This window comes from Aristolochia californica, unplaced genomic scaffold, assembly GCF_029961685.1.
Source record: "Aristolochia californica isolate CCGP_79_NKW_82.1479 unplaced genomic scaffold, dmAriCali1.0.hap1 SCAF_5, whole genome shotgun sequence".
In the NCBI taxonomy this organism is placed as follows: Eukaryota; Viridiplantae; Streptophyta; class Magnoliopsida; order Piperales; family Aristolochiaceae; genus Aristolochia; species Aristolochia californica.
Genome location: NW_027182214.1, coordinates 1,683,205 through 1,697,158, shown reverse-complemented (window position 1 = coordinate 1,697,158; position 13,954 = coordinate 1,683,205). Strand labels below are relative to the sequence as shown.

At 36.8% G+C, this 13,954-nt stretch overlaps 2 protein-coding genes across 2 annotated transcripts; one reads left to right on the top strand and one right to left on the bottom strand.

Annotated features, from left to right (window-relative positions):
• The first annotated feature begins 5,535 nt into the window (after positions 1-5,535).
• LOC137965680 (cyclin-dependent kinase B1-1) lies at positions 5,536-8,926 on the top strand. The gene is made up of 8 exons (XM_068811992.1): positions 5,536-5,938; positions 6,050-6,194; positions 6,635-6,696; positions 6,825-6,936; positions 7,048-7,141; positions 7,644-7,713; positions 8,181-8,319; positions 8,548-8,926. Exons 1-8 carry the CDS (start codon positions 5,742-5,744, stop codon positions 8,638-8,640), a joined length of 912 nt encoding a protein of 303 aa, XP_068668093.1. The 5' UTR covers positions 5,536-5,741; the 3' UTR covers positions 8,641-8,926.
• A 569-nt stretch (positions 8,927-9,495) lies between these two features.
• On the bottom strand, positions 9,496-13,234 carry LOC137966320 (uncharacterized). The gene is made up of 3 exons (XM_068812902.1): positions 13,124-13,234; positions 11,488-11,603; positions 9,496-10,685 (listed from the first exon to the last, which is right to left on the bottom strand). The coding sequence occupies exons 1-3, from the start codon at positions 13,232-13,234 to the stop codon at positions 10,199-10,201; spliced, it is 714 nt and encodes a 237-aa protein (XP_068669003.1). The 3' UTR covers positions 9,496-10,198.
• Positions 13,235-13,954: the final 720 nt, after the last annotated feature.

Below are 13,954 nucleotides of genomic sequence, written 5' to 3'. Positions count from 1 at the left end.
AGGTTGAGAACTCGTATACTCCTCAAAAACTAAGTTTCAAGGTTAGTTACTCCCACTTGTTGAACGAGATGGATAATAAACTCTGTATCCTTTAGACTTTTTTGCATAGCTAATGAAATGTCCATTAACTGTTCTAGAGTTTAACTTTGTCTCATGTGGGTTGTAAATCCAAATTTCTACAAGGTATTCCCAAATATGTATATGCCTCAAATTAGGTTTCCAATATTTCTAAAACTCAAACGGTGTTTAATGAACTGCCTTGGTTGGAACCCAATTGAGTACATTAACTGCAATTTTGGGAGTTTCACTCCACAATGTTTATTATTGCTCGGTTTTTTTTTTTTTCAGCAACACCATTTTGAGACGATGAGCCACAACACTTTATTCCTTAAGAAACCTTGGGAAATGACCAAACAATTATCCCCTTTCAATGTACCATAATATTCATAGTATCTATTCAACTTTACGATTTTGATTTGTTTGCTTAATTATTTCTCTATTTCTGGTTTATAAATTTTAAAAGTATCTATTGCTTCACTTTTAACATAAAATAGATAGAGATATATATATTGTGTATAGTCATTAATAAAAGTAATGTAATATTTTTTTATCATTGAACCATGTATTAGAAGGACATGAAATATCAGTGTGCATTATTTTTTAAACATAAAAAATCCTCTTGGTACATTTTTTGTATGTTAACTTTGTTTTCCTTTAAAGTAATCCACACACGTACTAAAATAAAAATAAAAAGTTATGAGCCTCAGGGACTTCATCATTAACCAATATTTTAATTCTATCAATGAAGATATGACATAATCTCCTATGGTACAATGTGAATGATTTTTTGTTTATTGCTTAATGCTAACAGTAATACAACACATAGTAGTAAGGTTGCAATCAAATGTATGGTTTTAAAAAATAAACAATCCTTCATATAAAATTTCATTCCTAACAAGAATATAGTATTTATACAATTGAAAGGAATTAAAAAAAAACTGAAATTGAATCCAAAAGGTGAAAGTTTAGAAATTGAGATAAGTTATTTTAGAAAAGGAACATAAAAGGTTATTTCAAGTTGTTAAACAAAACCAGTGTTGAGGATAAGTCTGTAGGTTCCAACCTTCTCCACATGTGAACCCATCTTGTTCAAGAAGCTCTGCAATGTGTTGGCAACATGAATTGTCATACTAGAATTAAACTACTAGATGTTATACGAAGCATGAGTTTTATTAGATTCAAAACACATGAAGAATATGAGATTACTTTTCTTTTAAAGTCAATGTTTGAATTTGGGACAAGTCTTCTTTATATGTTATTCTTTCTTACTAAAGTAGCATTTGACATTGCCCTTATAAACTTTATTAAGAGAGGTTTTTCACTTTCCTTTCTTAAAAGGTTTTTTGCCTCAAGTCGTCAAATGCGCATTTTCGATCCTCTCCTGATTCAGCTTCCATTCCTCTTGTACACACATGGAGAAAAATCCATTAATTGATTATGTCTTTTGTTGTGTGTTATAAGAGATCTTGAAGGTGTATTCAAAAGGAAGCAAGTTAATGATGAAGTGGACCAAAAATAACTTGGACATCTCAATTTCCTTCGATTTCAAATTTATGGCCATATCATGCATTTGTATGATGTACTCATGCACACCCTTGGTGCCAATAAATTTCACGGAACACATTTTGGTCATCAGGGTGTTCGCTAATGCCTTGTCGAAAATCTCAAACTAATCCTGAATAGCCTATAAATAAATAAATAAATATATATATATATATATATATATATATATATATATATATATATATATATATTGGCACAATCAGGAATGGATCCACGAATACTCTTCCTAATATGATAATAAACATCAAACTTAGACAATTGAATCGCTTCCAAAGATTAAATGATGTTTTCTCTATTTGGGTATTGGTTGTCGTGGGATTTGGAGGTTTATCTACTTGAAATGCTAAGTAAAAGTCCCTGGACCCCAATAACAGGAGAATTTTCTCTATTCAGAGGAATAATAGGTGAATCAAAATTAGGGATAGATAAAGCTTGAAGAACTGGAAAATAAACAATAAACCTATTAAATATTTTCAAAATTTGGGTATTGGATTCCATGGGATTTGGAGGTTTATCTGCTCGAAGTGCAAGTAAAGGTCCTTGGATCCCAATAACAAGAGAATTTTCTTCTCTACTCAACATAATTTTTTCCATACAGAGGAATAATAGAGGAATCAAAATTAGGGATAGACAAAGTTTAAAAAACTGCAAAATAAACAACAAACTTATTAAACATGTAATGAAACAAATTTTTGAATATTTACTTTTGTAAATAAATTCAAACAAATAAATCAGCGTGTCATTATAATTTTTCATGTGGGCTTAGATTATAATACACAAATGATTTATGTCACTTTATGATGAGACCCAAAAATTTGTTTGCAAAGGAATATTCTACGCATGTGGTCCACTAGAATTTTTTTAATATTTGTTTCCAATCTTGATTAATCACTTAATTATAACATTTACCCTATGCGGTTAAATTATTATATCTCAATGATTAATCACAATTTTTGAAGTTATTAATTTTATGTAACTAAACTTTTTTATAATTAAGAATTTTATGGCAATTACTCAATTATTCAACCCGTCCGTTCTGACTCAAAAATTAATTCTGGTTACCATTTGCTTTCAATTTTTTTTTCTGCGAGCTAGAGGTTGTCTTCAACCTCCGGTCACGCGCAGAGAGGGAGTACCTCGATGGAGGCCACCGTCGGTCCCTATCACATCTCAACGTCCGCCACTATCGTCGACATCGCTGGCGAAACCCGTGCCGGCTTACGTCGCTATATTTGCCTCAGAGTTATAGAACATGACGGACGAAGGGAGTCGTCCGTTGAGTGTTCATCGTCGGCCTCCGTCGAGTGCTCGTCGCTAGCCTCCGTCACAACCTCGACGTAGTCGGCGCATCCCACGCCACCCAGTGTGTACCCACTGCCGGTCGATGTGTGCAAACGCCGGTCCAACTTCCTACGTTGAATGAACAACTTCAGTGGGAGAACCAGATGTCGGGTGATGCCATTGCATCTTCTTTTTTGACACACGGTGCTGGGTGGCGAACCAACGGCCGACGCGTACAGAGAGCACAGTCAATGGTCTGGCGTGCAGACGAAGCGGTCAGGATTGCAGGAGAATGCAAAAATCGGCGCTCCCGACCTGGCTTTCTCTTCCGAGAGCCTTCCAAATGCTGACATTTGCATCGCCAACGAGCGCCATTGCGCCATTTATTTTTCTCTGGCGCAACTGCGTGATGGGTACGCATCTTAAGTGCAACCAGCAACGCCTCCTTCTGGAGAGGTCGTTTGGTGCGACAAGCCAGCCATACAGTGCCCAAGTTTTGTTTATTTTAATGGAAATGAAACCGTTAAAGGTATTAGTTCCGATACCAAATGATAAATCAAATGAATTTCTAAAAAGAAATTCATAATATGTAAACGAAATATTTTACCTCGAGTCATGGCGATCAATTTTCAAAAGAATAATGATGGTCACGTCTATTCAAAGACTCCTTAATGGAGATCAAATCCATAACCCTTAAACTCCTATTTTCCATCTAAAGAGGAGAGATTGTAACTGTCCGCTACAGTCTACATCCAAGGAAAACTACTTACTCAATAATGGGTCATATTTGAACGAGTCTATCAAGATTATGTTGAATTAATGGCTGACTCTGCTCATAAGATGGGAGAGAAACAAGAGAAACTAAGTACATAAGAAAAAAAAATAAAACATATTTTATTGGTAAACAGTTACACCATGAGAAGCATCTTTGTAAAAAAGAATTACTGGGTTCCCCTCATCTTCTTGCAAGTTGAGATTTCACATGTTAGAGAACAGAATATGAACTCTTGAAGGAGAAGAAGCTTTGGGGTTCTATAAATCTCAATAATTGTCAACAAAAATTCTAATCCTAAGGGTACTTGGTTTTATAACAATTCCAAACACACTTAGGGTCTATTTGGAACCCAATGGAAAAGAAAATAAAATAAAATAAAATAAAAATTTGACCATTATTATTCCCAAAAATAGTTAGTAAAACGGAGAATTTGATCATTATCTTATTTTCACTAACTATTTTTGAAAAAAATAATGGTCAAATTTTTATTTTTTTCTTTTCTTGTCTAGGGTTTCTAAACAAACCCTTACACGTGCCCCATTTTATTTTCCCAGATTAACATTTTCTTGTCACCATTGATTATCTTTCCCTATTGATAGATCACCCAACAATTCAAAGTTTTGCCTCTTCATGTTAATGAAATGCCTGGACTTTGATCATTCTTAAGCACTACAAAGAGCATTTGGAGCATCTTGAAACCAAATACTCAATTGTGCATAGCCTTCAATGTCAATTCAAACATTTGCACAATGCATGCACTTGTGTTTACATAAGCATTTGTATTATGATTTTTTAATTATGTTTCAAAGGTATGTAAAATTGTAAAGTGTGAGTTAGGTTTAGCCAAAGAAATAAAATAACTACCAAAATTTGACAAAACAAGATGTTGTTGACATTCACCTTGAGTTAGTCGTTACTCAAGAACCCTTGTTTGAGAAAATCCATTAAGACCCATAAAATTTAAAATATTTTTTCCAAGAAGGTTCACCCCATTGATTATAAAAGGTTCACCAAGAAGGTTAACCCCCCAAGTATTCTTTCTCCAAAAGAATCCACTTATATACAATAGAATTAATACATAAAAACACAATTCGAGCAACGGGGCATGTACAAAACACACTGTTGGAGTTCTATTGAATGATTTGCAAGTGCTAAGAGTTCACTCTGGTCAAACTTCGTAATGACTAAGAGTCATTTTTGGGTAACTAAATTCGACTCTACTCATTTTAGAGAGCAAAAAATTAAAGGAATAAGGAAGTCAACTCTATCCTTGTTCTATGGGTCTTGAGTTAATCTAATTCACTTAAATGGTTTTAACGTAGGTGCTTCGAGAATTTCCTCATTCACCTTAAGATTACATGTTTATTTAGTCTTGAAAATAAAACAAAAATACTTAGACAGAAATACATTTAACAATCCAAGTCTTGGAGGCTTTATTCAAGACATTTTTTTTGTTCTTGAAGTTGTTGTTTTGTTATCATCAAAATCATGAACTTCCCAAAGATATCGAAACCTTGAACCAACACTCAGAGACAAGTTGGACCCAAAAACTGTCTTGTCCTCGTAGTCAGGGATTGAGCCAATTAGTCGCAAGACCATGTCATAATTATTGTTTATCGACTCAAGTCAATGAGTTGGCTTCCAAAAAACTGAGTTGAGGCTGGAATTGTGGGTGAGGGCCAGAATGAGTCTACCTCCAACCTCCAAATCCAACTCATCCCCTCTCAAGTCCGGGTCGACCCGGCGAGTTACAAAACCGGTCTTTTAACTCTTAACGTGTTTGAAATTTCAAATAAGAAGACGGCACAGCTGTCGTCACATGACTCTCATTCTCCCTGCGGGTCCCTGTCGCCGCTCCTGCTCTTCCCTCGCTCCCGACATTTCGAAACTCTCAAATTCCGAACCAGAAGGAAACGCATCCCTCCAAAGTCCCCCCATTTCACATCTCTCAGTTTCTCTTCCTCGATCTTGTTAAGGTTTTACTGACAAAAATCTGGTCCTTTGTTCTTTCTTCTCTTACTTCTTTTTCTGCTTTTTGATCGGACGGTTGATCAATTCGATCATGGAGAAGTATGAGAAACTGGAGAAGGTGGGGGAAGGGACGTACGGGAAGGTGTACAAGGCCCAGGACAAGATCACCGGACAACTCGTGGCCCTTAAGAAAACTCGCCTTGAAATGGACGAGGAAGGTGTTCCCCCGACTGCTCTGAGGGAGGTTTCCCTCTTGCAGATGCTTTCACAGAGCGTCAATGTAGTCCGGTATGACATTTATCCTACCTACGAATTTCTTGACTCTACCTTTTTTCTTAGTCTTTTTCTTTTCTCGTTTCGTTTTGATCTTTTCTTTTTTCGTGGTTGCTGAGTTTGCAGATTGCTCTGCGTTGAACATATCGAAAAGAATGGGAAGCCCCTTCTGTACTTGGTTTTTGAGTATCTCGACACCGATCTGAAGAAATACATTGATTCACATCGCAAGGGTCCGAATCCGAGACCGCTTCCACCTGCTCTCATTCAGGTTAGGTTTGTTTTACTATCTCCCTTTCTAGAAAAGTTACAAATATATTGTGGTTTTGTTCGTATAATAGTTAAAGAGTTTTAGCCCACCTAACCATATTATTTATTTAAAATGTATCATACTCGAGGAAATGCGCTGGATTATTTGAATCATACTAGACGAAATGCGCTTGACTATTTGAGTCATACTCAGTTACGAATAGTTTTGGGTTCATAGAAAATTTTCTGCACGTCGTCCTAAAATCAATTCAATTAATTTCGTTCATTATTTATTTATTTATATTTTTAGGACTATATAAGTTTTTCCTGTTGAACCGTTTGATAAGTTTAAGAATGCCACCGATTTTGAATGCATTAGCCGAATTTACTGAAAAATTAATAGTGTTTGACCCTTTCACATGATCTTAGAAAGACTAAATTGTTGTGTGTTGCTCTTTGCAGAGCTTCTTGTATCAATTGTTAAAAGGAGTTGCCCATTGTCATAGTCATGGAGTATTGCACAGGTTACTCTTTTTCGTGGTTCATTCTTTCTTCCTGCAGGCCATATTGGTTTCACATTTTTGGGAAAAATTATGCAATTAATTGTGTAACACCTTATCACATCGACCTTAGTTCTAAATGCATTTAACAGAGATTTGAAGCCCCAAAATCTCTTGGTAGACAAAGAGAGAGGTATATTGAAGATTGCAGATCTTGGTCTTGGAAGAGCCTTCACCATCCCTCTGAAAAGTTATACCCATGAGGTCTGTAAGGCTAGCACCACTAAAGAAGCAAATTATTTCAATCAGCATGATGACACATTATGTTGACATTGTTCTCTTGGATGGTTACTGTTAACCTTTTTGTTATTGCAGATTGTTACTCTCTGGTACAGAGCTCCAGAGGTCTTACTTGGATCAACCCACTACTCAACTGGGGTGGACATGTGGTCAGTTGGATGCATATATGGTATCTTGAGCAGAACTGCAACCTCTTCTAATATTTTTTTAATTTGTGAGATCAATTTTGCAAGCATATGACATCTACTTTGCAACAGGAATTTAACTTAGTAGAGTATTCTACAGAAACCAGTTAGGTTGCACTCATCTTTAGAATTTGCTTCATCTTTTGCATGCATGGAATTTCATAGATGTGCAACACCAGTTTCCCTGTTTGATTCATTACTTTTACACAGCAGACGGATGGGATAGTTGAGGGAATCTTGTGCTACATGTATCTATGGATTGTGCTGATTAAAAAATGATAATAATAAACCACAGTAACATTTATCCATTAAAGAGTGAATTGACAATTCTGTGGTATTTCAAAACAATATCACAGAAGTGTAACTTGACAAGTCATTCTCGCATTCCTAGATATAGTTCTCAATAAACTAAATACATTGGTTTTGGATGTGTATAGTCTCTTGTATGCTCAGATCTCTAATAGTTAATGGATTTCTTGATCTTAGCTGAAATGGTACGAAGACAAGCCCTATTTCCTGGTGATTCAGAGCTGCAGCAACTGCTTCATATTTTCAGGTAATTGTTACACCACTTGAAGTTTTCCTTAAATCAATCTGTTTTTAGTTTTTCCATGTGTCTGTTCTGATGTATTTGGTCATAAAATAAGAAAAAAGCTTAGACAATTAAGACTTTATACTTCAATAGAGATCTTACTGAATGGAGTTGATTTACAATCTTGATGTATTGAATAGTTCTAATAATGGTTCTTGCCAGTCAAAATCCAAAGACTGGTCAAGTTGCAAGGAAATCAGTTCAATTGGGACTAGAAATCTATTAAATGGGGTTTACCAGTGTTTGTTTTCTGAGAACTGCACATGAAAACTACGCTCAGTCATTTCTGTTATAGCGAGCCAATGTTTTATATTATTGAAATGTTGGTGGGTCATGTGTAACTTACTATTTCTAGTTTCAATATTTTCTTCTTCTGATGGTTGCTAATTTAGCCTTTTTTCTTTGTTGTTTGGTAAATGCTGCTACTAAAGATTGTTAGGCACTCCAACTGAAGAGCAATGGCCTGGAGTGACTTCCTTGAGGGATTGGCATGAGTATCCACTGTGGAAGCCACAGAACTTATCACGTATTGTACTCTCATTAGAGCCTGAGGGGGTTGACCTCCTTTCGGTAACTGACTCTATTCTCTTCTCTTTCTGATGACAAACTTCATTGTTCTTGATCCAGTATGGCTCCAAATATGCTGATAGCTTCTTCTCTGTAGTAATTCAACTGTGTTTATGCTTGCATGCCCACAACTTGTGACTGGACCTTTTACTATGTTTAGTCTTTTCCTGTCAGTTTAACTGATCATTATTGACTAGAGTCTCTTCTGGTCCGCCTCTGTGTGTTGAGCAGAAGATGCTGCAGTATGACCCTGCAAACAGGATTTCAGCAAAGGAGGCACTAGAGCATCCTTACTTTGACAGCCTTGACAAGACTCAATTTTGAAGTACTTTAGATGTTCAGATGAAATTGCATGTTGGTATGTGGCCTTATTTCCTTGGGTAACTTCAGGTTGCCATTATTGCTTAACTACACCAAGAGTGACCTGGTGCTTGTTGTATGTGTTTGATATATATATTTTTTCTGTCTTGCCGTCTGATGGCCGATACTTTTCTAATGCTTGTTTGTACTTCACATTCTATTGTGAAGATTATGGATTGTTTGTAATTAATGCTTTAAACTCCAAACGGCTGCACCAGCATCCTATCGTATGGAAAGTTTAGTTTGATTCACTGAAATGCATTTCTTTTACCTGCAGGAAAGAAACTAAATTCCAACTTCTGAAATAAGGCATATGAAATGCATTTTTCTTACCTTTAACTGATAGTAACATTTTTAAGCAAGGGCTTTATTGATTAATGATAACTGTTCCAAATTTACTTTTACCAATAGTTACAAGAAGAAAAAAAAAAAAAAAAAACGATTTGTCTCTTCTCTTCAGGATGGATTGGCTCAACTGGTTCAAGTTACACCGTGGCTATTGGGTGTGTTATGTGTATGTAATCATCATCATTCGAGAAAAGCTTTTCTTTCCAGGATAATGTTCTTGTATATAAATGTTTAATTTTAATTCACATCTTTGTCACTCCTTCGTGAATGGTTCTTATGGTTGCCCTTTTGTTATTACTTGATAAGAATCTTTATTTGTAGGTTAACATTCAAGGTTAATACTTTGCTTCTTCTTTGAAGAATCCAGATGCCACAAACTTATAATCAATCACAAATATCCAATTGCAAGCAACTTCTCAGCAAACAACATGTTTGATCAACAAATTAACACATATGAAGAGTTAACAAAATATTAATAGATACAAATTTATTGGACACAAGAAGGCAGCTGAGTTCCTTTTTTTTTGTTTTTTGTTTTTTTTTCTCATTGGCTCTTGCCAGAGAAAGAAGATACAATTTTTGTCTCAAGCCAACCCATTAAGTAAATCGTGCTTCTCGTATTGTCCAACTCTCACACAGAATTGTAGCTTTCTGGCTACAGAAAATTCAAGTGAGAAACGCCTAATGAGAGTGTCTTTTTCACTTGGACTAACAATGGAGAAACCATCCCAGAAGGAATTTGTAAATTAGTTAGAACAGCAGGAGCTACAGAGATACTAATCGCAGTTACAAAAAGTCCAGCTGAAGTAAGAAATGACAGGAAAAAGGCATCAAACAAAGTTAATAGCAGCACTATGGTCATATGCAATATGAACAGCAATTGGTATTAACTGAGACTGTTTCTTCTCTGCCCTTTTGTGGCTAAATGGAATAAACTCGGGATCTGCATTCTAGCCTCTATCCAGATTCATTCAAAAGCTTCATCAAGCAGATGAGAGATAAGCAGGCCAAAATGACTCAATGGACATCATGGACAGGTACTTCCCAGCAGGAGGCTCAACTTCAACCAATATTGTGCAATTTCAGGACTGTCAGTGGCTGGCAGCCCCCTAATATTCTTCCATATGTTGCTGAATTATATTTAAGCCTCACTGGGGTGGATTAGATGGTCTTGTCAACCAAAACCCGGGGGTACATCAGGATCCTCATCACTACAATTCTCTCTTATTTCAGTACCATGGAACGCAGCGGGTCCAAAACCAGGTGGCTCATCATCACTAGTATGTGACATGTCTGTGGAGACCTGGTGATCATCCTTATACTCTTCACTGTGTTTAGTCACCTGTGCAGACTCCTTGTGTTGTCCCCAACTGCTATGTTCTTCATGATGGTTGCTTAGAGAAAAGCCAGGTGGTTCACTTGGCTCACCATCAGAACACTGATTCTTCTTGTGAGGAGAAACTGTAAGAGATCCATTACAGTCCTTCTCATCAGACTGTTGATTTTTGGGCAACAATAAGTCTTCATCTGGTTCCTTCCCCTTTGGGTTTGATAACTTGTTGTAAACAGATTCAACTGCCTCTGCAATTTCATTTTTCATGCCATCACTTGATCTAATAACAGCCCACAGCCCATCTGAAATCTGAGCCATCACATTTTCCCTGAAGTCATTCCAACCAAATCAAAACCCTGTTATTGGAATGCATAACTCTTTATAAAAAAAAAAAAGAAAAAAGGGAAAAAACAAGAAATGCACGCATGTATCTTGACAGGGAAGAACATTACTACACTTCTAGGAGTTTTGTTGTAGAGATATTGCAGGGCCAATTGAGTAGGTTCAACTTGGAAACTTCTCGTGGAATTATATCAAAATCCACATTTTCCTTCATAATATTCTTTTCAGAAATCTTACAAAATGTGGTTTTCATATAGTGACAATGAGAGACACATGCATGGGTACATGATGCAAGGACCCATTTTCTGAAAAGTCCAAATGGATAAAAAGCAGTCAAACCAGATTAACTCAGCCATCACATAGCTGAGAAGCTTGAGTGTAATCAATAATCATTTCTATTGATTTTGTCTGCACTAAATTACATTAATCAACTTAGGGCCATCTATTGGTTGCATCAGCCCATCTGTTCACATTCCATGGTAAATCGCCATCTGGTTGTCAGAAACACGGAATCATCCAGATGAAGAAGCTTTTGGAAAACATCTTCCTACATGAAGCCTATCCAAATGACTCCAGCTCTTTTCACATAGTGTTCATGAAGGCTAGACAGATCCATGATGATTACCTGGTTTTTAAAGCTTATCCTTTCCTTCTTCCATGTACAATGGAGTCTGAAATTCAAGGTTTATTTCAATTTCTTATAAGAATTAACATGTGTGCATAGGGTAGACAGCAAGATTCCAAAAACATACAGGCAAAATTCCCATTTTAGGAACAGTTCAAGTTACCCAATCTCTTGATAAATGGCATCAGATAGTTGTCTTGGTTTCATATTCTCAGCCCCTGGACGGTTAAATGCTGCTGACTGCTTCACTGTCAAAATAATGCTATTGCGCAATTCTTCCTACAAGAGAAGGTGAAAACCGAATCACATGAATTTGAAAAAGTAACTACCAGATAAAGCTAGAAAAAAAGAAAAAGAAAAAAAAGCTTAAGCTGGTCTCCCATAATGGATCTATGTCACCTTATAGATGCAGCATAAAAAACCTATAAACAGTAACAAAATTTCCATCTCTTGGCGATAGTTTATTCAAAAAGAAGCAGTGAAGAATTAACGAGAAGAATCAGAATTTTAGAAAAAAAAGAATTAAGAGAAGAACATGTTTAGAGTAGCTCAGGTTGAAGAAAACTGCGGTTTGCTTTTCTGCCAAAGTAATCAACATTTCTGCAAATTACTGGTGTAAACTTCTTCCAAGTAGCAGCATTTTCAAAAAATGCAGATTGAAGGGTCTTTAAGCCAGCCATAAAATTGAAACCCTACATTGATGCCATTATTACTTCTGTCCCTTAAAAAAGGAAGAGATTATATGTATGTGTATTGAGGTCCACAATTCATCAAAACAGTGAGCATTCACCATGTGTATCCTTTTCTGCCAGTTTCAGTGCTGGACAGTTTCAAATGCCTTCACTACCAAAATTATGAAGATCACAGGCAGAGCTTCTCTCCAGAATATTTCAGTTCTTTGGATATGCTCACATCATAAAAGTCCCTTTCATCGGAATGTTAAAAAGCAAATTCCCCACAAGCTGGGATGCTCCTTACCAGACCAAAAGCATAATAACACAGCATATCCTGTTATAAAAACAACAAAAGCTACCCACCTGAATTACTACCAAATCAAATTGACGTTATAACCACATGCTCAAATCAACGTTCTGGGAGCAGTTCTACTTCAAATAACAGAGAGAGAATTATTTGGTTGTTTTTTGCATTCTTGACTAGGAGCTAACACTGAAAAAGCTTCAGCAGTTTTTCTATAATTGAACAGCTACGATCCTGAGACAACCCAAAAAAATTTCTTTAAAATTTTTTTATATTACGAAGCAGATATTGAAGGAAAAGTATGAAGTGGGACTCCCTACTGGCCAGAAGCCACAAACTATTCCAGTTCAAAAAGAATCAATACCATCTTCCATCCTTTGCCCAATCTCTATTTTTCATCCTCGGACAATCCCTGTCGCATTAGTTCATTCGGAGGAGGTACTTCACAGAAACCCATGTCCACTTCCACCCAAAACTAGCAGATTCATATGAAAAGATAAACCACGCATGCTAAAGAGTCATCTTGCAAACTGTGCCTCATACCCAGAACAAAGAAAAACACTAAAAATCGGAAAAAAAAACTATCATTCGTTACTTCTGATTCTTCAGCAGCTTTAGAGGTGAATGCAAGCAGTCTTGGGCCTCAAAAATTTTTAGTCGCCTACGTAATTCAGGAATTTATCTATCTTACTAGTTGAATCAATAAAATAACCGTCCGGAAAATAGGATCACCGGAGCGCAAGAGGTTCGCATAAGGGTAGGCCAAAGGTAAGGGCGGACGAGCTCACAAACTATCTTTCACAGTGAGAGAAGAAACTCACATTTTCTTTGAGTTTGCGAATGATCTTCAGTCGAAGAGTGTCAAAATCGCCGTCGTCTTTGACCTTTCCGATCACCTCCTCCGCCGTGATCTCCCCGCCCTCGCTTGCCATTGTTGAGAATTTTTTCCTTCCTCGGAAATAAAAGGAAAAACAAAGCTTGGAGAAAGCCAAACTGCCACGTGTACAAGGCCGCAGGCAACCGGTTATTGCCGGTTTCCCCTCCCAAAATAATAAAAAACAAATTCGAAAAATTTCTTTCCCCTCTCTTTCTTGGCATTTGAAGTTGTTAAGATTTACTTTAAGATTTCTTTCCTTTAAAGAGAAATCATGTAAATATTTTGTAAATATTTTGTAAATACGGTCATAAGTCTTCCATGTATATTCTGTAAAACGGTTATTTAAGCCAATGATGTGAATGAAAAATCAAAATTGAATGTGAATTATTATTTTCGACTTGGTATCAGAGCAGGAGAATCATCTCCTTCTCCTTCTCGTCGCCGAAGAGCAGAGCGAAAGCTCTATTCCGTAATCTAAACTCTGTTTCGCCGCAAAACAGTGTTGTTCGGAAGCTCTGCAGGCCACCGCCGACGATCTTCCATCAGAAAGCTTCGTCGAGACGTTCCGCAGGCCGTCGACGACCGTATCTGAGCCACTGCTTGGCCTTCCATCAGAAAGCTTTGCCGACCAATAACTCATCGCGAAACAGAGCTGTTCGGATGTTTCGCAGGCCGTCGACGATCGTAGCCAAGCCACTGCTCGGACCTCAATAGACCTTCACCGACGACGGTCTTCTAGAAAATCGTCAGCCCAGCTGACGCCAGCGAAGGGGAA